A 24,572-nucleotide genomic window follows, 5' to 3' on the forward strand; every position below is an offset into this window, starting at 1 on the left:
CTGTCTTTTAAATCTAAATGTCATAGCTTGGTAGTCAAGAGCATTTACTACTCTTTGAGAGGACCCAGGTTCAGTTCCCAGTACTCATATCAGGTGTATAACTCCAGCACTTTTCCTTTGTCCTCTGTGGGTACACACACACACACACAGGTGACATACACACACACAGAGACATACATCCATACCCATAAATGAAAGTAGACAAATTATGGTGTCCTAAGAATTTAAAATAACAACAACAACTAAAACTAAAGACGTTCACAAGAAAACATGGGCACATGCCTTTAATCCCAGCACTCAGGAGGCAGAAGCAGACAGATCCCTATGAGCCAACCAGAGTGAGTTCCACAAAAGCTACACAGAGAAACCCTGTCTCAGAAACCCTGAGAGAGGTGGAGGGGATCGATGCTGAAATCAGAAACAGGACACACCAGAAAGTAGAAAGGTCAGAGGTCTCCACCAGCACTTTCTCTACTGAGTCCAACATCTGGGAGTGAAAGATGATGAGGTTCATGACCTTGGCCAGGTCAGGGTTCTCATGCAGGTGCAAAGGTGCCTTTGCCACACTGGTATATGCCTGTGGTTGGAGTTGGGAGGAAACAGGAAAATGAGATGAAGCCGTGCCTTGGGGTGCGCTGTGCTTTGTCAAGGACTATTTATTCTCTGAAGCAGTGCTTAAGAAATTAAAAATGGGGGAGAGACTCGGGGAAGATGGAGAATCTGAGAATGGGGGCCACCGCCAGACAAGAGCCTTACCTGTAAGCGAAACCAGTCCAGCCTTAATCCAGAAAAGTCAAATTTCTCTTCATTATCAACTATTTAAAAAAAAAAAAAAGAACAGAAGCACGTGTAAAAGAAAATGATAAAAACGGCGCCCAGCACCTGGCCGCACAAGATGGCAGCCTCTTCTGAGTTCTCTTATCTGGTTGACAGACCGGTGTTCCAGGAAACCTGTGTCAGCCTCGTAAGAGTTCTGCTGCCTCCACCTCCTACCACTTACCTTGCTTAAGATTCAGAGAGGACAACGTACTAACAAAGGAGGACATAATGACAGACTCCTCCTCGGGACACACAGTCAGGTTCTGAAAGAAAAGTAGAAGATCACAGTCAGTGCTCGCAGGTCCGCAGGGTGGAAAACACAACCACAGACTCAGGCAGCGTGGAAGGTGGAAGGAGCTGCTGCCTGCCCAGAACATAAAAACCCAGCAAGGAACAGACAGCGCTGCCTAGGATCCCCGCCACGAGGCACGTCATCTCTCCTCCTTTTTCTTTCCTCTTGCCTAGGGGGAAGAAATCTGCTGAGATCGTTCATCCGCATCGTACAGCAGCTTCCTGACACCTAAACTACAGACATTCACCCACAGTGGCTCCAGAAGGAAATCATGCTGAGATCTCCAAGATGTCCTCCGTGGAACATACCTGAATGATGTCACTAAGCACCAGGACATCAAATCTAGCCAGATACTGGAGATGGTACTGCTGGATCACTTTGATGTGTCTTCGGACCAGAGCCCTGATCTCCTCCAACAGGAAGAGAAGCTCTGCGATGCTCCTGTAAAGATGAGGACAAGGACTGTGAGGGGAGACACACAGCCATTCAAGGCAGATCATGTGACACCTCCTTACCCCCTCCCCCCAGTCTAGGGACAAGGTTAAGTAAATACTAACGAGTCAGCATAGTCTTCGGGTGTCTTAGTCTTGGTGACATTTTCTGTATGTCGAACCAGCCAAGTGACCTCATCACGAATGAAAGACAGGGCCATGAAAGCAAAAAGGGCCTAAGAGAGGACAAAGCCTATTAGAATTTTCTACTTAAAAAGATTTCCTACTTACAAAACAATTTTTTTAAAAAAAAAATTAGCATGGGGACATAGTTTAGCTGGTAAAGTGCTCACCTCTCGGTACAAAGCTCTAGGTTCAATGCTCAGAACGGGGAAAAAGGGCGGGGACGGGAGGGGTTAAGCGCAGAAAATAAAAGCTATTGAAATAATCTGTATGCGGATATAATTGTGTAGCCACTCCAATGGCATCTGGAAACAAGCATGCAGGCACACAGAGAGCTGAACCATGTGACACAGACACACACATGTTGGCCCTGGCTCACAGTCCATACCCCTCCCTCCTCACGAAATTAAATTTTAGAAATTCTTAATGGGTATTTATATAGCTTAAAACAGAAAGCAAGCTCTGCCATCAATTAGTTTGCACTCAAATAGAAGATAGGCCAAGTATGCAAATAGCTGTTAGATGGCACGCTACAATGTTGCCAAGGGAAAAACGTGAAACATTTGGGTACTTGGAGAGTCATGGAATCGGCACACACACACACATCCACATTGATCACAAGAGACTCAAAAAATGGGGCACGAGAGATGGTCCCTTCGGTAAAGTGCTTGACGTGGAAGCCTAAGGACCTGAGTTCAGTCACCAAAACCCATGTTAAAAAAGAAGCCACGCACAGAGGCATGCACTTGTAATTCCAACGCTGAGAAGGCAAAGACTTTCAGATTCCTGAACTCACTGATCAGTCAGCCTTGCCTAATACTTGAGCCTCAGGCCAGTGAAAGACTGTCTCAACAGAACAAGGTGAAAAGCCTTGGAAGAACGGGACCTGAGATTACCCTCTAGACTCCAGACTCATATATGCTAACGTGCATGAGCGCACACATATGCAGGTAAATTAGAGAGGACGGCCTGAATCAGGTGATGACTGACAGGGAAGAACTGTGAATTTTGTTCAGAAAAGGGAAGGCTGTCATTGAGCTGCTCTGAAATGACTCTCACATATGCACGGAGGGGTTTTGAAATGCAGTGTCTCCTAAGAGCTAGGTCACCACACACATACTCATTGGTCATCATCCCTCCCCCAACATTTCTCTTGCCTTAGGACCCAGCAGGCCTGGCTCATCATTTAACACAGTCTCCAACTCCTTCACAGCTGTCCGCAGGAACTGCCGCCGTTGACAGTGAAACTGGCCACTGAGGAAGGCAAGTGTAAAGTAGAAAATATTGTCTTTCCCTCCCTCCCAAGTTTCCCAGAAGTAGAGCAGAAGAGAGAGGCACTTGGGGAGGAGTGTCAGTCAGGAGGAAGGCTCAGTGCTAAACTCAGACTCAGAGAGAGAATACAAACATCTGTGGGGCTGCAGGAAGTCCCTGGGATGAGCCCACAGGTCTGTGTAGAAATGCAGAGTGCCGAAGTGAAAAGTCTGGGGAGATTCCTATCCCAGCCCCTCCAGGACCACATCCCACCTTTACCTGTTTGTAATGGCATGTTCCTTGCTCTCCTTGATGTCTGCCACTCGCTTACTGTACCTGAGGATTGATAGGCCAAGCACAGGAGGGTGTCATGCCATCTGTTAGTAAGTACACACACCCTAGCTAGCAGGGTTTTCACCAATTCTTCCCACACTATGCAAACAAGGCCATCCCGAGGCTTAGAGGCCATCCTGCTCTACGTTTACTTCGTTCTAAAAAGACAATCAGGACAGAAGCCAAGCCAGGATGTGATGATGCACGCCTGTCCTCACAGCACTCAGGAGGCAGAGCAGGGGGATGGAGAGTTTAAGGCCAACCAGGGAGACATACAGAGAATCTGTCAAAAGACAAGGAGGGTTAAGGGACTTAGGAGAGGAAAAAGAGGAGAAAATGAAAAAAGGAGGAAAAGAGAAGAGACAAAGGAAAGGAAACAGTACACCACTGTGGAAGGAAATGACTTGCAGTGGTCACTTGGGCTCTGGTGATGAAGGTCAGGTCCTTTCTCACACTGGCTACTTTCCAGTCAACCTACTCTTCCAGATTTGACTGGGATGGAGAAGGAAGTCACAAACCACCACCTCCCCACTCCCACCCCTGCTTACTACAGGTCCCATTTCCTCCTACCCACGCACTCTTCCTGACGGTTAGCTTACCAGTTATCTGTCACTTTTTAATCCCTCCCTCTCTGCTGCCTTATTCGCCTCTCTCAACAAACAATTCAGACTTCTGGGGATCCTCACTTGACCCAGAACTCCACCATTCTCCCACACCAGCAGTTCCTCCAAAGATGTACTCCTTTTCCCTCCTCACCTCTCACTGACCCTTCCAGTCTCATAAGGCCTTCAACGCTGCACAATCCATTCCTCTGAGGTCAATGTGAACTCTTGAATCACCAAATTAAATAACCTTTTTTATTACTGTGGTTCATCCGCAGCGCTTGAGCCTATCTTTTTCCTAATAGAGACCTGCCCCCAGAATCCCACACTAAGTGGCCTCTGCTCCTGCTCCTACTGTCTTCATTCATCCTGTCAGCTGCTGCCACAGCACTAGAAAGATTCTGTCACCTCTCATTTCCCTTCTCCAAGCCTCTCCTTTACTGAATTTAGCATAAGAATTAAAGACATTTGGAAGTGAGAACTATCTTAATTAAATCAGGATTCAACTCTATAACACTGCTAATGGATAATTATTTCAACTTCCATCCAGTACAGGAGACAGACACAAGATTAAGAGTAAAAAAAAAATTGCTAGAATTATTTCATATTCACACCTCTCATTAACTGAGGGACATTGAGACTGAGCCTCCTGTCTTCTCATTTACATACATACATACATACATACATACATACATACATACATTCATACATACATTCATACATACATACATTCATACATACATATATTCATACATACATAAATTCATACATACATTCATACATCATACATTCATGCATACATACATTCACTCATACATACATACATTCATACATACATACATGCATTCATACATACATGCATTCATTCATACATACATACATTCATGCATACATACATTCATACATACATACATTCATTCATACATTCATACATACATACATGCATTCATTCATACATACATACATTCATTCATACATACATTCATACATACATAAATTCATACATACATTCATACATACATACATTCATTCATACATACATTCATTCATACATAAATTCATACATACATACATACATACACACACATACACACAATGTATTATATATGTGTAATATATATAAATAATGTATACCTAAGTTATCATAAAGATCAAATCACATCATTTGTGTCAAAGAACTTCTTGACCTATAAATTATGCATTTTGGCTGCTGTCTTTAGTGATAGGAACAGAACAGCTTCTCATAACACTAGAAAACTTCATACATATACGCTTCTATTTCCTGTGACTGCTATTAAAGGTGTAATTCTCTCAACTCTGGAAATGAGTTCTTACTATGTTCTTGTTTCTTTGTTCTTTTAAATGTTTCTTTTTCTTCTTAGCAATTTTCTTTAAAAGATTATCTACATATTTATTTGTGGGGTTGGAGTGCGCGTGTGTTTCACACGTAGAGGTCAGAGGACAATGTGTAAGAGGAGGTTTTCTCCTTGCGCCCTGTAGTGTCCAAGGATGGAACTCAGGTTGCGAGGCCTGGTGACAAGTGCCTTCACCTGCTGAGCCATCTCATCAGTCCTGGGCGATCTTTTAAAGAAGTGATACTACTCAGCTGTTGAGGAACCAGTATTCTCCTTACTGAACTCTGTTTTGTTTCTTTTGTTTTAGAGGAGGGTGTTGTTTTGTTTCTTTTCAGTGCAGAGGACTACGCCCCAGGGTCTTGCACATACTAGCAAGTGTTCTGCCTCTAAGCCATAGTTTTACCTCGTGATATATTGTGAATAAGACAATCAAGGGGGCAGAATTAGGTAAAAATCTATTATTAAAATATAGGCTGGGGAGATATGCAGGTTGGGGATAGATCTCAGAGGTGCTACAGCCTAGCACGTACAAAGCCCTGGGTCTGATCCCTAGCTTGGGGGTCAGAGGAGAGAAAGAAAATTTGAAGTGTGTCACCCTTTACATCTGAGAACTTACCCTACAGAAACATTTGAATGTGTTCACCAAAAAAAGTCAATAAATATTCTCTAAAGCATTTGTTTAACTCGGGAGGGAATCTCCCTGCGTTTGAGGCAAGTCTAGTCTATACAGCAGGTTCCAGAACAGACAGGACTACATAGAAAGACCCCAACTCAAAAAAAGTGTTTAAAATGATCTTTTCAAATGAAAACAGCTCAATTGTCCACTGTTCAAGCTTGATGATCTCTGATCCATTCTGGAACACAGGTAGCAGGAGAAAGCAGACTCTACTAAGTTGTCTTCTGACCTCCATTTTGCAAGCCCCTACACACACACACACACACACACACACACACACACACACACACACACACACACATGCATGTACACATGTATACACATATATCATATGCACACACATCATATGCACACAGGCATACATCACATACGCATACACATATCATATTCATATACCCTCACAAATATCCACACGTATACAGTATAGGCACACATACATCATATACATATACATCATATGCAATACATAATATGTACATATACACAAAACTATATGTAATTTAAAAAATTTATAGAAAATCCATGCCCTGGATGGCACATGTCTTTAAACCCAGGACTTAGGAGGCAAAGCTCGGCAGATTTCTGTGAGTTCAATACCAGACTGTTCTACATAAGGAGTTTCAGGCCCACCAGAGATTCACAGTGAGCCCCTACCTCAAAAAGTGTGTGTGAGTGTGTGTGTGTGTGTGTGTGTGTGTGTGAGCGCGCGCGCGCACACACACGTGTATAGGGTGGTAAATAATGTTATAAACACAATGAGATTTTGTTCAATTGCTTTTACTTAATTTTATGTTTTGGGGTGTTCTGCCTACACACACATCTGTATTCTGAATGTTTGTGTGGTAGCCAAAGAGACCAGAAGAAGAGCCAGAGACCACCGGAGTTACAGATGGTTTTGAGCTACCAAATAGGTTCTGAGAATCAAACCCAGGTCCTGTGGAAGAGTGGCTCTTAACCACTGGGCCACCTTTCCAACCCCTCAACTGTTAGTCTCAGCCAGGTGTCATGGTTCATGCCTGAGTTCTAGCATTCAGAGACCAAGATGGGAGGATTGAAACAAGTTTGAGGCTAGCCTGAGCTACAAAGCCACACATGTCTCAAACGAACAATAAAGAAGAGAAAGTGTTTCTAAAACCTGATATTTAAAGGTATCTAAAATATAGTAATAAATAAATGTGATCTGAGGATATAATGAAGAATGCAGAGCCAATACTTTTCTATAACTTCTTGCATAAGGTTGATAACACGTGCATACTTCTGTATATATTCAGGTGCGTGCATACACGCACACACACACACACACACACACACACACACACACACCTGGGGAACACACGTCATGTCAAACCACTCTGGGAGGTGAGGCTTCATTTCTTTCATATTTCTAGCTGCTGTATTTGCCACCAAAAATAAACTTAGGTAATCTGACCTCTCCCTCAATTCCATACCTTCCTCCTCTCGGAACTCACTCTCCCTTCACAGTGACCATCTCCCATTTACACCTAAACCCGCTGAAATCAGCTTTCAACTTCACCTCTCACAGGACACATAGGTGACCTCTGTAGCCAAAGCCAGTGAACTTCTCCAACCCTCATTTTGTCCATTCTCGTCGCACTGTCTAGCATAGGGTAACGAGTCCTTCCTTCTTACCATGCTTTCTCCCACTGGCTTGACTTTTCTCCTCAATGTCCATCGTGGGTTTTCCTGCCTTTGACTAGCCCTTAACTATGAATGGTCTCAAAAGGTTGTCCCCGCTCTTCTTCTTGGACAATCACACATATTCTCAGGGCTTTGATTAGTATGTTGACAGTCGTCATCTCATTCAGATAGCACGTCTAGTTACTGGGTCACACAGCAGGAGGCCTGACATACCTAGACTGTATGTCCTACAGACATTTCCAGTTCAGTCTGTTCTAAACTAAATCCACAAGACTCTGCAGTTGAGCGCACTTGCTGCTCTTGCACAGGATCTGGTTTGGGGTTCTAGCCCCCCACATGGAGGCTCATGACCATCTCCAACTCCAGTTCTAGAGGATCCAACACTCTCTTCTGGCCTCCATGGGCACTGCAAACACATGGTACACAGGCACATATGCAAACAAAACATTCATACACACAAAATAAAAATAAAGTCTAAAAATAAAAAATTAAGTCACAGTCTTTCCCGACACTTACTGTAGCTCTCGTGTCTCTACCCTAAGGAATACCAGATGCCATTCCAGAGATCCTGACATCCTCAATTTTTCCTAATTTACTAAATTAATCCCTGCCTCTAGCTTTGCCCATCTAATCTTTTTCCCCTGGAGCAGTAATCTTCTCTAAAATGCAAATCTGATCCTTTCAACTGCCTCGTTTGAATTCATCCAATGGCTCCTGATCCTCTTGAGCACAAATTCAAACTCTAAGGCAGAGCTTATAATATCCCAATTCACTGCTCCCAAACCAGCTTTCACAGCCCCATCCATGCAACCCAAGCTGTCCAGCTTGAACCTCTGAGCATATGTTCTTTTGCCTCGAAAGCTATGAACTTTAAGGTAGGAGTGGTGGCAAACACCTTTTAACCTCAGCATTCAAGAAGCATGAGTTTGAGGTTAGCCTGGTCTACACAGTGAATTCCAGGACATCCAATGCTACAAAACAAAACAAAACAAAACAAAACAAAACAAAACCAAAAAAAAAATCCTCTGTCTTCAAAAATGAGAGAGAAGGGGGAGTGTAGAGGGAGAGAGAAGAAAGCTGAGGTTTTTTGCTACAACTGTTTAACTCATGTCTGCCTATCTCCCACTCTTTTTATAACAGAAGAGCCAGTGCCAGCACCTTTAATGCCCTTCCCGAGTACTCAACACTTTGTGTTTCAACCCCCTACTCGATCACAACAGTTTGCCTGTTTCCCAAAAATTTGCAAACTTTTCTTTTTAAGCTCAAGAACCAAGACAGGCAAGTGGTAATTCTCAGAAGCTACAGGGAGGAAGACAATGAGAGGAAGAGGAAGAGGAAGAGCCATTTGAATTAGAGCAGAAATCAGACAGATGGTAGACAAGCAACCTCAAAGCAAAAGGGAATGAGAGTAAACTTCAGGGAAAGAGTAAAGAAGCCCAGAATGTTAGGGAAAGCACAGTTAAAACAGAAAAGAAAAGGTTACAGTTTTCTAAGTAATTCAGCATCTGCCACTTTTTATTTTAATAAGGTTTCACTGTGTAGTCCACATTGATCTTCCTGCTTAGATGCTATGCTGAGTGCTGGGATTACTGGTGTGCACCATCAAACTCAGTTTGATACATTTTTTTTAAAAAAATCATGTGCATGATACAATGTACCAGATCTTTTCCCACATACTTTGCATGAACTCCTCAGAACACTATGAGGTCATAGAGATACATTTTCATACATTTTCATTGTGGTTTGGTGTTTCCTTTGTGCCTGCTTAATTTTTATTTTTTTATTTATTACTATATTTAGTTAGTTAGTTAGTTAGTTTGGTTTTGAGATAGGGTCTTCTTAAGCCCAGACTGGCCTGGAACTCCTGGTCCTCCTGCCTCCACCTCCCTGAGTTCTGGGAATATAGGGGTATACCATCACATCAGAAGGGGGATACTACCTACTTTATTCATATTTTACAGATAATGAAATTGATCCAATGCCATGGAGAAGTTAAGTAACCTCCCGGGGTCGCACAGCTAGTAAGTGGCTCAGCTTGAATTAAAACTAGACAGTCTGGCCTCACAATAACTTAGTAATCTCTCTTTCCCTAAAATTAAGTGAGCCACTAACAAAGAGTAGGTGCCTGATAAATATTTCAAAGTTAGAATTAATCCCTACCACTGATGCTTTGAGAAAGGGGATATTGTTGAACTATAACTCCCAAAAGATCAGCTCACCCTTTCAAACTGCTGAACAGGTCCTCGGTGACCTTGTGCACCTGCAGCACATCTTCCCGGATGAGGGTGATGTACAGGGAGCCCTCCAGACACAGCTTCCACAGCTTCTGGCACTGGCTGTTGGAGTTGAGGCACCCGTGGCAAAGAAGAAACCCAACTGCAGGTGGGCAAGAAGAAGAGAAGGCTTTTAGGCAGCCACTCCTGGGAATGCTGCCGTGACCTTCCCCAGCTGCTCCTACAACTTACTTATGATCCATCGCTCCATCACTTCCACAGACAGATACTCACAGGCCATCTATAAGAAGACAAGCAGAGAGGGTCAAGTGGCTGCTTAGGGCTTCTATAGAAAGGACAGAGCCAGCGAGATGACTCAACAGGCAAAGGAACCTGCTTCCAGCCTGAGCCTAATACCCAGAACCCACATGGTGAAGGGACAGAACTGACCCCTGAAAGTTGTCCTCTGGTTCCTGTACTTTTGCTCCACCCACATTCAATACAAAATAAATAAAAGCATAATAAAAATTTAAATAAAAGACGGGAGAGCTCACACCTAGCATGCACAAGGCTCAGGGTAAAATCCCCAGCACTAAAAACAAACAAAAATAACATTTCTTTTTACCAGACTGGATTAAGACACTTTGATGAGACAACAGCTTGAAAAGCTACCATGAAAGAAATGAGGCACTGGAAGGGGACTGAGGGGCAACAGACATAGTTGAGGAAAAGAACAAGGTTGGGCTAGAAGAAGGAACAAATCGTGTATAACGTAATATATCATCAATGCTAAGATGCTTTCAAAAAGTTTCAACCTCAAATCTCATCGTTTCTTCCCCCATTGTGTTCTTTAATCACAGTCGAAGTGTGAACATTTATTTAGAACTAACTGATGACCTCTCACCTTAAGTTGTAAATCTGTGTGTGTTCACGTTCGTGTGTATACATGTTCACGTGTGTACACATCCATGTGTGTACATGTCTGTGCATACTCATGTAGAGACCAGAGCTGGACATCACCTGTATTCCTCTCCAGTTTTTATTTCTGAGACAGTCTCTCACTGAACCCAGAGCTCATGGCTGATTGGTTTAGCTCCAAAGCTATGCCTGTCTTCTTTGCTCTCTGGTGCTGATTACAGACACATGATCCTGTATCCAGATGTTACACAATTGCTAGGAATCTGAACTCAGGTCCTCACAACTGCATAGCAATCATTCCCACCCCTCACCTCTTCCCCCCCCACACATACTTTCATTGTTTTTGGTCTTTTGAGACATGTTCTTGCTATAGAGTCCTGGCTAGCCTCAAAAGCGTGGCAATTCTCCCACTTCTGACTGCCAAGTGCTGGTCACAGGAATGAACTACCATGTTCTGCCATCGGTTGCATTTCCATGGCATATCCTCATTTTAGGACTAAAAAATTTTTGATGGGACGTGTCAATCCCGTCGTGTCTGAATAGCAACATTTATTAGTTAACTGATGTAAATTCCTACATATGCCTAATGACTCCATTTTTTTTTTTTTTTGGTTCTTTTTTCGGAGCTGGGGACCGAATCCAGGACCTTGCGCTTCCTAGGCAAGCGCTCTACCACTGAGCTAAATCCCCAACCCTCCATTTATTTTCTTGTTTGGGTTTTGAGTCAAAGTCTTACTATACCCTTGACTGGCCTCATACTTGCTATGTAAGCAGGACTGGCTGCGGACACACGACAGTCCTCTTGCCTCGGTCTTCCAAGTGATAAGGTCATAGCGTACATCCTACCACGCCCTACTGACTTATTTTCATCCCTTTGTTAATTCAGGTATGTACTAACCCTGGTCCAGTCAGTCGCTTAACCGAGAGGCAGGCCTTAGGCAGAGAAGAATCTAAAACAACCTGGGGGCTGATGTTTCCCAAAAGAAGCACCTTCCAGAGAGAGGGCCTTGGCAGAGAAAACCTCTCCTAACAGAAGGAAAGGGGAACTCACTGTGTCTGAGTTAGCAGGGTTAATCATGGCCGGGGGGCTGCTGATGAGGCTTAGGAGCTGGGCACTGCGCCACTGCTCAGCTCCCTGGTTCCTCCGAACAAAGAGGAAGTACAGAGAGAGCAGGGCTCCACTCACAGCCTGTGGGGAAAGGCAACAAAATCCTAATGTCAGAGATGAATATGAATGCTTCTGCCTGGACGGCTCTCCTCTCTCGCGGAGCTCGCCTTTGTGTGAGGTCCAAATTCTTCTGTCAGCTTCTTCAGAGGATGGTCATATTCTAGTACCATCTGGCCCAGGCGAGGAAAACTGGGGTCGCTGGAGAAGAGCAGAAGAGGGAGGCATTATGAGTCGTTCTACACGTGGGTTACGTCGAGGATAATGCATATGTGTACACAGGCTGGCATCCCCTACCCCCTCCAAAGACAGATATGTTAACCTGTGAATTACAAAGGCTGGTGCCAGTGGTAGGCATTGCTAGCTATGGTTAGAAATGTAACATCCTTTTAGACAGGTCCGTGATAGTTTCTTCCTTGTAGGCTCCCCAGACAGGGCTGGATGCGTACTAGTTACTTTATACATTTACATTGCTAATCTATATCAAATACGCCTGCATCTAAATCTCTGGCAATCCCAGAGCTTATCTGTTAAAGTTTGGGCCAAGACACCCGTGCAGACGTGGTTGAGAATACCCATCAAACATGGACACCGTGCTCTGCCTCACTCTTGTCTTCCCAGTCTTCACTCTTCACCCTTTAGATACTCACGTTGCATTAATGAATGAAGGACAGAGTTAAATATAATCCGACATCTATTTCTATTTATCCTTACCCTTTATCTAATTGTCCTTAATGTGTATTATCTTACATTGCTTTACCTCTAGTGGCTTAACCTTGCTGGCATTAGTCCTAAATACTAAAAAAAATAAAAAAATAAAAATTGTTTTTGCCGTTTAATAATAACCTGAAAAGCAAAGCGGGAGCCGGTCCAGGATTATAAATAGGTCAAAGATAATACGGAGTGGCTAATCCCCTGGCAGAGATCAATAGTCAACTGTAGGTGAAAACGCATCTTATTTTCTCATATGAGAAATCGAGTTCCTTTGTCTCTAGATACTCCTTGCAACACAGGTGAGGTTCTTAACCTTCTCCCAACTCACCCGTGCCCATGGAGCATCTCATGGGCACAGTTGTACATGCCGATGAGTAGCCTGCGGTCCTCGATCCGTGACAGGAGTAAAATGACTGAGGTGTAAGTCACAATCAAGTCCAGGTAGCTTCGAGTGAAGTCGAAGTTGAGATTCTACAAGGAAAACAGATAGGAATCCCAAGATCGAGGTGGCCAATCAACCTGGGCCACTCCCAGCCTCTCCAACTGTTACAGTTCTAAATAGTGGGAACCAACAGTAGAAGTTTTCAGAAGAAAATTGAAAAAAGGTCAGGAGCGAAATATGAGCTCAAGATACAGAAGAGCCTGGTACACTGGCACTAATCACAGCTCTTCAGGGGACTGAGGCAGGAGAATTACAAGTTCAAGGCCAACATGGACAACTTATTGATACCCTGTCACAAAAATAAAAAAGTGTAGCCAGGCATGGTATCACGCATCCTTAAATCCAGCACTTGGAAGGCAGAGGCAAGTGGATTTCTGTGATAGAGACTAGTCTGGTTCTACAGAGCAAGTTCCAGGGACAGCAAGGCCCTGGGTTAGGTCCCCAGCTCTGGAAAAAAAAAAAAACACAACTAGGTTTCAGGAGCTGTTACCCATGCCAGGGTGGGGTTGGCTCCTGTAAATTACCCCCTACCCTTGCCCCCTGTAAGTAACCAACCTCAGTAAACTCATTGCTTTAACACACACACACACACACACACACACACACACACACACACACACACACACACACATACAACTAGGAATCGAGGTCAGTAGTAGGCTCTTACCTAGAATACAGGAGGCCCTAGTTTCAAAGCCCAGAACCAAAAATAAACAAAATGATACAAAGAAACTAGGGAATAAGGTACTCCTGGAGGATTAAAGGATATGAAATAAAAATACTGCTGTGTAATTTTGTGTTATTCAATCACATTGATTATCTTCATGCTATCTAACAGCATTTAACCTTAGCACATCTTTTAAAAATAATTACAGTACCGAGGTGGGTAAGAAGCACTTGTTGCTAAGCCTAACTTCCTAAGTCTGACCTCTGGAACCCACATGGTAGAAAAAGAGAGAACTGACTCCAAGTTGTCCTCTAACTTTCACACATGTACTAAAACACATGAATACACTCACCATCCCACCCACATACACACAATAAATAAGTACATATTTTATTAAAAATAAGAGAACTATAGGCCTGAGCAGGAACAAATGAAACAGTCATTCGTCCAACTCTGCCCCACCCTACCTTGTCTCAGTTTACACCCGGCCTTTTCCTTAACTTTCTTCTACAATAGAAAAACATTACAAAGGTTCTTACGATATCAAAATGACACTGGCAGGCATCGATGGTGTTGAGAAGTTCATATACATGATCCTGAGGATAGAAGTGAGGAAGAAAATGAGTAAGAAGAAAGTGATGTGTGCTACCAAGCTGGGGAATGAAGTAACTTCTTCCCCAGGGGCCCTGGGGATCCACCTTAAGGAAGGGCATTGTTCAAAAGAGGAAGACATTCCTTCTCACAAACATCAGTGGCCCCTGCAGGTGCCACAGGTCACAGGCACAAGGCACTGATGCTCACCTACATAAGGTCTGCCTTAGAGTTCCTGGCAGATGAAGATGATGTAAAACAACTTTTTAGAGTTTGGCATTTAAAAAAAATAAAATTGACACACTTTTCTAAGGTTTTGAAAGTTCTCCATGCCAAGACATGATAGTGTTTAGAACCTATAAATGCTAATTATCCTAATTTGATTATAATACACTGTGTACATTTATCAAACGATCACACTGTATCCCAGACGTATGCATAATGTACACCAATTATTTTAAAAATTGGAAAAAATCTCAAAAACATGAAAGGTATTCGTACCACATGATCCAGTGAAATGAAAAACATCCCTACAAAGATTTGTACTTGACCTTTAATAGCAGTTTACACAAACTGGCTCAAACCCAGAAGCAGCACATCAACCAGGAAATAAATAATTCTATCGTATCCACACTGTAGAATGGTCCTCAGCAAAAATAAGTAGTAAGTCACTATTGCATGACACAATATAAATGAATCTCAAAAGAAAACATTACACGCCAATCAGACTCCGTTTACCCAATCTTTAGAAAACAGACATCGTTTTACACTCCAGTTTAACAGTTGCCGGGCACCTCCTGGTGCAGGATCAGAACTGACTGTTTTATTGTTGGTCCTCAACTTCCGCCTTGTTTGGGACTGCCTCTTGGCTTTTTGTATTTATGTTTGTTTGTTTGTTTGTTGTGGGGTTTTGTTTTGTTGTTGCTGTTTTTGAGTCAAAAATCTCACCACACAGCCTCTACTAACCTGGAACTCAATACGTACATCAGGCTGGTCTCAAACTTAGATATCTATCTGTGCTAAGATTAAAGGCATAAACCACCACACCTGGCTGAGACCACCTCTTGTTTGCTGTGGTATACACCAAGCTTCTAGGCATTGCCCTGTCTCTGTCTCCAACTCACCATAGGAGCACCAGGATCAAAGATACACTATGGTATGTATATACAGGCTTTACTTGGGTTCCAGGGATCTGAACTCATATCCTCACACTTTTATGATAAGAAATTTACCCACAAATCCATCTTTCCTGCCCCAATTTAAAAAAAATTATGTGTATATGTGTGTGTGTGAGTATATGTATTGCACCATGTGTGTGCAGGTGCCTGTGAAGATTAGAAAGGGTGTTGGATCCCTGAAACTAAAGTTAAAGATACTGGAAGCCAAACCCAGGTCCTTTGAAAGAGCAACAAGTGCTCTTAACCACTGATCCATCTCTCTAGCCCTTTCTGTCTCCAGTGTTTTTAAACACTCATAATGCTACCGTTCGGAAATTCCAATCTTCTGTATGTGCCTATTTATCTACGTAAATATACATTTTAAAGACCAATTACATCTTAAGATGTATTGTAATTTTCTCTTATCATTAAACAATATGTAAAGAATGTTTTTGCATGACAACTAGTGCAAATACAAGTTATCATATTTAACAACTGCATAATATTTGTTTACTCATTGTGAGCTTTTAACTGAATCTCTATTTTTATTGGCTACATCAATTGTCACACCGACACTATTATCAATTATCACACCAACACTATTATCAATTATCACACTGACACTATTATAAGCAACGCAACAAAGTAGATTCTTGCACGTGTATCATTGCACTTCTGTTTCCTTAAGACAAGTTCCAGAAGCATAATTAGTCCATTATTTTCTCAGTTATGAAAGGCATTATCAATTTGCATCTTAGAAATGCTGTATAAAATGGTGTTTAATGTTTCCTTAACTTCCAAAGAGCAGGAAATGGTTATGCCTTAAAATCCAAATAAAATGGGTGCACGGAGGCCCCCGGAAGAGGCGGCGCAGATCTTCCTGGTTGCTGCCACCGCGGAGAGCCCGTGGGCAGAACCCCGCGAGCGAACTTGAGCCTTGGGACCACAGATAAGACTAACTTATCTGCTGCAAGTGACTTGCCTGGTGGAATCAGGACAACAGAGGCAGAATCCTCTAGGACCAGGCACGCCCTGTGTTTACCGGAAGTCCCACACCATGATCCCGGCCCGCAGCAGCTCTCTGCTCCCAGAACCCGTGGGAGAGATACTCACCGCCTGGTCAGGTGGGCACCCTGAGGCTGCAGAGCGGAAGAGACCACCAACACTGCCCACCCCTGCCCACATCCCTGACCCAAGAGGAAACTGTACAAGGCCTCTGGGTTCCTGTGGGGGAGGGCCCAGGAGCAGCAGGAGCCCTGCCTGAGACACCGCCGGAACCTGAAGGAAACAGACCGGATAAACAGTTCTCTGCACCCAAATCCCGTGGGAGGGAGAGCTAAACCTTCAGAGAGGCAGACACGCCTGCGAAACCAGAAGAGACTGCTCTCTGCACACATTACTGATTCCAGAGGAAAACACCGGAGGCCATCTGGAACCCTGGTGCACGGAGGCCCCCGGAAGAGGCGGCGCAGATCTTCCTGGTTGCTGCCACCGCGGAGAGCCCGTGGGCAGAACCCCGCGAGCAAACTTGAGCCTCGGGACCACAGGTAAGACTAACTTATCTGCTGCAAGTGACCTGCCTGGTGAACTCAACGCACAGGTCCACAAGAACAGCTGAAAACCTGTAGAAAGGAAAACTACAGGCCCAAAGCAGAACACTCTGTCCCCATAACTGACTGAAAGAGAGGAAAAACAGGTCTACAGCACTCCTGACACACAGGCCTATAGGACAGTTTAGCCACTGTCAGAAATAGCAGAACAAAGTAACACTAGAGATAATTTGATGGCAAGAGGCAAGCGCAGGAACCCAAGCAACAGAAACCAAGACTACATGGCACCATCGGAGCCCAATTCTCCCATCAAAACAAACATGGAATATCCAAACACACCAGAAAAGCAAGATCTAGATTCAAAATCATATTTGACCATGATGCTGGAGAACTTCAAGAAAGACATGATGAACTACCTTAGAGAACAAGTAGAAGCCTACAGAGAGGAATCGCAAAAATGCCTGAAAGAATTCCAGGAAAACATAAATAAACAAGTAGAAGCCCATAGAGAGGAGACACAAAAATCCCTGAAAGAATTCCAGGAAAACACAATCAAACAGTGGAAGGAATTAAAAATGGAAATAGAAGCAATCAAGAAAGAACACATGGAAACAACCCTGGATATAGAAAACCAAAAGAAGAGACAAGGAGCTGTAGATACAAGCTTTACCAACAGAATACAAGAGATGGAAGAGAGAATCTCAGGAGCAGAAGATTCCATAGAAATCATTGACTCAACTGTCAAAGATAATGTAAAGCTGAAAAAGCTACTGGTCCAAAACATACAGGAAATCCAGGACTCAATGAGAAGATCAAACCTAAGGATAATAGGTATAGAAGAGAGTGAAGACTCCCAGCTCAAAGGACCAGTACATATCTTCAACAAAATCATAGAAGAAAACTTCCCTAACCTAAAAAAAGAGATACCCATAGGCATACAAGAAGCCTACAGAACTCCAAATAGATTGGACCAGAAAAGAAACACCTCCCCATCACATAATAGTCAAAACACCAAACGCACAAAATAAAGAAAGAATATTAAAAGCAGTAAGGGAAAAAGGTCAAGTAACATATAAAGGCAGACCTATCAGAATCACACCAGACTTTTCGCCAGAAACTATGAAGGCCAGAAGATCCTGGACTGATGTCATACAGACCCTAAGAGAACACAAATGCCAGCCCAGGCTACTGTATCCTGCAAAACTCAATTAATATAGATGGAGAAACCAAGATATTCCATGACAAAACCAAATTTACATAAATATCTTTCTACAAATCCAGCACTACAAAGGATAATAAATGGTAAAGCCCAACATAAGGAGGCAAGCTATACCCAAGAAGAGGCAAGAAACTAATCGCCTTGGCAACAAAACAAAGAGAAGAAAAGCACACAAACATAACACATCCAAGTATGAATATAACAGGAAGCAATAATCACTATTCCTTAATATCTCTCAACATCAATGGCCTCAACTCCCCAATAAAAAGACATAGATTAACAAACTGGATACGCAACGAGGACCCTGCATTCTGCTGCCTACAGGAAACACACCTCAGAGACAAAGACAGACACTACCTCAGAGTGAAAGGCTGGAAAACAACTTTCCAGGCAAATGGTCAGAAGAAGCAAGCTGGAGTAGCCATTCTAATATCAAATAAAGTCAATTTTCAACTAAAAGTCATCAAAAAAGATAAGGAAGGACACTTTATATTTATCAAAGGAAAAATCCACCAAGATGAACTCTCAATCCTAAATATCTATGTGCCCCAAATACAAGGGCACCTACATACGTAAAAGAAACCTTACTAAAGCTCAAAACACACATTGCACCTCACACAATAATAGTAGGAGACTTCAACACCCCACCTCATCAATGGACAGATCATGGAAACAGAAATTAAACAGAGACGTAGACAGACTAAGAGAAGTCATGAGCCAAATGGACTTAACGGATATTTATAGAACGTTCTACCCTAATGCAAAAGGATATACCTTCTTCTCAGCTCCTCATGGTACTTTCTCCAAAATTGACCATATAATTGGTCAAAAAACGGGCCTCAACAGGTACAGAAAGATAGAAATAATCCCATGCGTAAGTATCGGACCACCACGCCTAAAGCTGGTCTTCAATAACAATAAGGGAAGAATGCCCACATACGTGGAAATTGAACAATGCTCTACTCAATGATAACCTGGTCAAGGAAGAAATAAAGAAAGAAATTAAAAAACTTTTTAGAATTTAATGAAAATGAAGGTACAACATACCCAAACTTATGGGACACAATGAAAGCTGTGCTAAGAGGAAAACTCATAGCACTGAGTGCCTGCAGAAAGAAACAGGAAAGAGCATATGTCAGCAGCTTGACAGCACACCTAAAAAGCTCTAGAACAAAAAGAAGCAAATACACCCAGGAGGAGTAGAAGGCAGGAAATAATCAAACTCAGAGCTGAAATCAACCAAGTAGAAACAAAAAGGACCATAGAAAGAATCAACAGAACCAAAAGTTGGTTCTTTGAGAAAATCAACAAGATAGATAAACCCTTAGCCAGATTAACGAGAGGACACAGAGAGTGTGTCCAAATTAACAAAATCAGAAATGAAAAGGGAGACATAACTACAGATTCAGAGGAAATTCAAAAAATCATCAGATCTTACTATAAAAGCCTATACTCAACAAAACTTGAAAATCTACAGGAAATGGACAATTTCCTAGACAGATACCAGGTACCGAAGTTAAATCAGGAACAGATAAACCAGTTAAACAACCCCATAACTCCTAAGGAAATAGAAGCAGTCATTAAAGGTCTCCCAACCAAAAAGAGCCCAGGTCCAGACCGGTTTAGTGCAGAATTCTATCAGACCTTCATAGAAGACCTCGTACCAATATTATTCAAACTATTCCACAAAATTGAAACAGATGGAGCACTACCGAACTCCTTCTATGAAGCCACAATTACTCTTATACCTAAACCACACAAAGACCCAACAAAGAAAGAGAACTTCAGACCAATTTCCCTTATGAACATCTACGCAAAAATACTCAACAAAATTCTGGCAAACCGAATCCAAGAGCACATCAAAACAATCATCCACCATGATCAAGTAGGCTTCATCCCAGGCATGCAGGGATGGTTTAATATACGGAAAACCAGCAACGTGATCCATTATATAAACAAACTGAAAGAACAAAACCACATGATCATTTCATTAGATGCTGAGAAAGCATTTGACAAAATTCAACACCCCTTCATGATAAAAGTCCTGGAAAGAATAGGAATCCAAGGCCCATACCTAAACATAGTAAAAGCCGTATAGAGCAAACCAGTGGCTAACATTAAACTAAATGGAGAGAAACTTGAAGCAATCCCACTAAAATCAGGGACTAGACAAGGCTGCCCACTCTCTCCCTACTTATTCAATATAGTTCTTGAAGTTCTAGCCAGAGCAATCAGACAACAAAAGGAGGTCAAGGGGATACAGATCGAAAAAGAAGAAGTCAAAATATCACTATTTGCAGATGATATGATAGTATATTTAAGTGATCCCAAAAGTTCCACCAGAGAACTACTAAAGCTGATAAACAACTTCAGCAAAGTGGTTGGGTATAAAATTAACTCAAATAAATCAGTAGCCTTCCTCTACACAAAAGAGAAACAAGTTTAGAAAGAAATTAGGAAACGACACCCTTCATAATAGACCCAAATAATATAAAGTACCTCGGTGTGACTTTTAACCAAGCAAGTAAAAGATTTGTACAACAAGAACTTCAAGACTCTGAAGAAAGAAATTGAAGAAGACCTCAGAAGATGGAAAGATCTCCCATGCTCATGGATTGGCAGGATTAATATAGTAAAAATGGCCATTTTACCAAAAGCGATCTACAGATTCAATGCAATCCCCATCAAAATACCAATCCAATTCTTCAAAGAGTTAGACAGAACAATTTGCAAATTCATCTGGAATAACAAAAAACCCAGGATAGCTAAAACTATCCTCAACAATAAAAAGGACTTCAGGGGGAATCGCTATCCCTGATCTCAAGCAGTATTACAGAGCAATAGTGATAAAAACTGCATGGTATTGGTACAGAGACAGACAGATAGACCAATGGAATAGAATTGAAGACCCAGAAATGAACCCACACACCTATGGTCACTTGATTTTTGACAAAGGAGCCCAAACCATCCAATGGAAAAAAGATAGCATTTTCAGCAAATGGTGCTGGTTCAACTGGAGGTCAACATGTAGAAGAATGCAGATCGATCCATGCTTATCACCCTGTACAAAGCTTAAGTCCAAGTGGATCAAGGACCTCCACATCAAACCAGACACACTCAAACTAATAGAAGAAAAACTAGGGAAGCATCTGGAACACATGGGCACTGGAAAAATTTCCTGAACAAAACACCAATGGCTTATGCTCTAAGATCAAGAATCGGAAATGGGATCTCATAAAACTACAAAGCTTCTGTAAGGCAAAGGACACTGTGGTCAGGACAAAAACGGGCAACCAACAGATTGGGAAAAGATCTTTACCAATCCTACAACAGATAGAGGCCTTATATCCAAAATATACAAAGAACTCAAAAAGTTAGACCGAGGGAGACAAATAACCCTATTAAAAAATGGGGTTCAGAGCTAAACAAAGAATTCACAGCTGAGGAATGCCGAATGGCTGAGAAACACCTAAAGAAATGTTCAACATCTTTAGTCATCAGGAAATGTAAATCAAAACAACCCTGAGATTTCACCTCACACCAGTGAGAATGGCTAAGATCAAAAACTCAGGTGACAGCAAATGCTGGCGAGGATGCGGAGAAAGAGGAACACTCCTCCATTGTTGGTGGGGTTGCAGACTGGTACAACCATTCTGGAAATCAGTCTGGAGGTTCCTCTCCAGCTATACCTCTCTTGGGCATATACCCAAAAGATGCCCCAACATATAAAAAAGACACGTGCTCCACTATGTTCATCGCAGCCTTATTTATAATAGCCAGAAGCTGGAAAGAACCCAGATGCCCTTCAACAGAGGAATGGATACAGAAAATGTGGTACATCTACACAATGGAATATTACTCAGCTATCAAAAACAACGAGTTTATGAAATTCAGAGGCAAATGGTTGAACTGGAAAATATCATCCTGAGTGAGCTAACCCAATCACAGAAAGACATACATGGTATGCACTCACTGATAAGTGGCTATTAGCCCAAATGCTTGAATTACCCTAGTTGCCTAGAACAAATGAAACTCAAGACGGATGATCAAAATGTGAAGGCTTCACTCCTTCTTTAAAAGGGGAACAAGAATACCCTTGGCAGGGAAGAGAGAGGCAAAGATTAAAACAGAGACTGAAGGAACACCCATTCAGAGCCTGCCCCACATGTGGCCCATACACATAGAGCCACCCAATTAGACAAGATGGATGAAGCAAAGAAGTGCAGACCGACAGGAGCCGGATGTAGATCGATCCTGAGAGACACAGCCAGAATACAGCAAATACAGAGGCGAATGCCAGCAGCAAACCACTGAACTGAGAACGGGACCCCTGTTGGAGGAATCAGAGAATGAACTGAAGAGCTTGAAGGGGCTTGAGACCCCATATGTACAACAATGCCAAGCAACCAGAGCTTCCAGGGACTAAGCCACTACCTAAAGACTATACATGGACTGACCCTGGACTCTGACCTCGTAGGGTAGCAATGAATATCCTAGTAAGAGCACCAGTGGAAGGGAAGCCCTGGGTCCTGCTAAGACTGAACCCCAGTGAACTAGACTGTCGGGGAGGGCGGCAATGGGGAGGGTGGGGAGGGGAACACCCATAAGGAAGGGGGGAGGGAAGGGGATGTTTGCCTGGAAACGGGAAAGGGAATAACACTCGAAATGTACATAAGAAATACTCAAGTTAATAAAAAAAAAATCCAAATAAAATATCACTTATGCATTATAGCTACCAAAAGCTTTGAACAAGACAAATCCAAACTGAGACATATTTTGAACAACTTTCCTGGAATCTTCAAAAGGTCAGGTCATGAAACACAAGGGCAAGAATTACTATAACAAAAATGCAAATGTGGGCTCTGTATTAGCCAATAATATCATAGGATACTACATTTCTTCAGTACTATAATTATACTAGGATTGCATAAGAAAATATTCCTGTCCTTAACAGATGCATACTAAAATATTTTGGGAAAGAAATGTCATGATGTCTGCAAATAAGAAAAATGGTTTGGAGGGAAAGTGAGTGACAAGCAATATGGCCAAGTATTGACAATTAGGAGTATGGGGGGAAAAAAACAGCACTTATTATGCAAGTTGACAATCCCTGAACCAAAATGCTTAGGACCTCAAGTGTCTCATGCCTGAGATAGGTCAAATTTCAAAATGTTTACATGTATATATAAAATATCTTGGGGGATGGAAACCAAATCTAAACACAAGATTCATGTATGTTTCATAAACATCTCGTGTACATAGTGTGTGTGGGTTTAAATGAGACTATCATTAAAGACATGATTTCCTGCTTCTCCCGGCAATGCCACACCTCCTTTGTTCTAGAGAATTCTCCCTCTAGAAGAGTATCTTCTATACAACATCCCCCCCCTCACAGTCATGGTGTCTTCTCATGCAACAGAAAAGTAACTAGTGCATGGCCTAAAGATAATTTTATGCAGTTTTTTTGGTTGTTTTGTACTTTGACTGTAACTGGTCACATAGGTCAGACTTGCAGCAGTCACATCAAACCTCGAGAAGTTTCAGATTTTAGAGTATTCCAGAGTTCAAATTTTCAAACCAGAGATGAGCAACCAGTGCTATTTTACTTTCTGTGGTGTGAATGCGCAGTTCACATGGGTTCCCCACTATGTAGACCAGGCTGGCCTCAAACTCAGAGACCTGTCTGCCTCTGCCTCTACCCCTGCCTCTCAAGGGATTAAGGGTGTGTACCACCAGGCCATATTTACATTTGGAAATTTTTACTATATTTATAATAAAATATGGGAGGAAATACTACTGCAAAGGGGGGGTAGAAACCTCCTAACACTCAACAACAACAACAAAATAAACAAATAAACAAAACTGGTTTGAAATGTACAAAAAAGTTGAAGGAGATATTTCTCCAAAATGATATATAAATGTTCAATAAAAAAATAAAAGATTCCAATTAACACAACATAAATTAAAATAACAATAAGGCAAAAGTATAGCTGAGTGGTAGAGCTTTGCATGGTATTTATGAGACCTTAAGTTCGATACTCACTATCCGAAAAACAGAAACAACAGTTATTAGTCAGAATATCAAAATATTGATAGATTGTATCCCTTGTGTACTATTTGTAGTCAATTCAATGGTACCACCACTACAGAAAAAAAGAAGAATAAAAAGACAGGATAGTAACCAACTCCTGAAGTTGTCCTCTGACTCTATGCACAAGACGTGACACATGCACATTCACATTCACACACACCATACACACATGACAATAATAAATCATTTTTTAAAAAAGAATTACCCATAGTCTAACAGTTCCACTTATGCATATATAAAAAAA

General features: G+C 42.2%; 1 protein-coding gene across 1 annotated transcript in view; it reads right to left on the reverse strand.

Moving 5' to 3' along the window:
* Nucleotides 1-24,572, reverse strand: part of Nckap1l (NCK associated protein 1 like) — a 51,984-nt gene that overhangs the window by 23,281 nt on the left and 4,131 nt on the right. The window contains exons 4-16 of the mRNA XM_032884225.1: nt 14,260-14,316; nt 12,940-13,082; nt 12,008-12,098; nt 11,784-11,921; nt 10,067-10,115; nt 9,821-9,977; nt 3,256-3,312; nt 2,883-2,979; nt 1,669-1,778; nt 1,420-1,552; nt 1,001-1,082; nt 757-815; nt 432-577 (exon numbers count right to left, since the gene is read on the reverse strand). Of these exons, the coding sequence (XP_032740116.1) occupies nt 432-577; nt 757-815; nt 1,001-1,082; nt 1,420-1,552; nt 1,669-1,778; nt 2,883-2,979; nt 3,256-3,312; nt 9,821-9,977; nt 10,067-10,115; nt 11,784-11,921; nt 12,008-12,098; nt 12,940-13,082; nt 14,260-14,316 (1,319 nt within the window). The remainder of the gene's footprint in view (nt 1-431; nt 578-756; nt 816-1,000; nt 1,083-1,419; nt 1,553-1,668; nt 1,779-2,882; nt 2,980-3,255; nt 3,313-9,820; nt 9,978-10,066; nt 10,116-11,783; nt 11,922-12,007; nt 12,099-12,939; nt 13,083-14,259; nt 14,317-24,572) is intronic.

Source organism: Rattus rattus, chromosome 1, assembly GCF_011064425.1.
Source record: "Rattus rattus isolate New Zealand chromosome 1, Rrattus_CSIRO_v1, whole genome shotgun sequence".
NCBI lineage: Eukaryota > Metazoa > Chordata > Mammalia > Rodentia > Muridae > Rattus > Rattus rattus.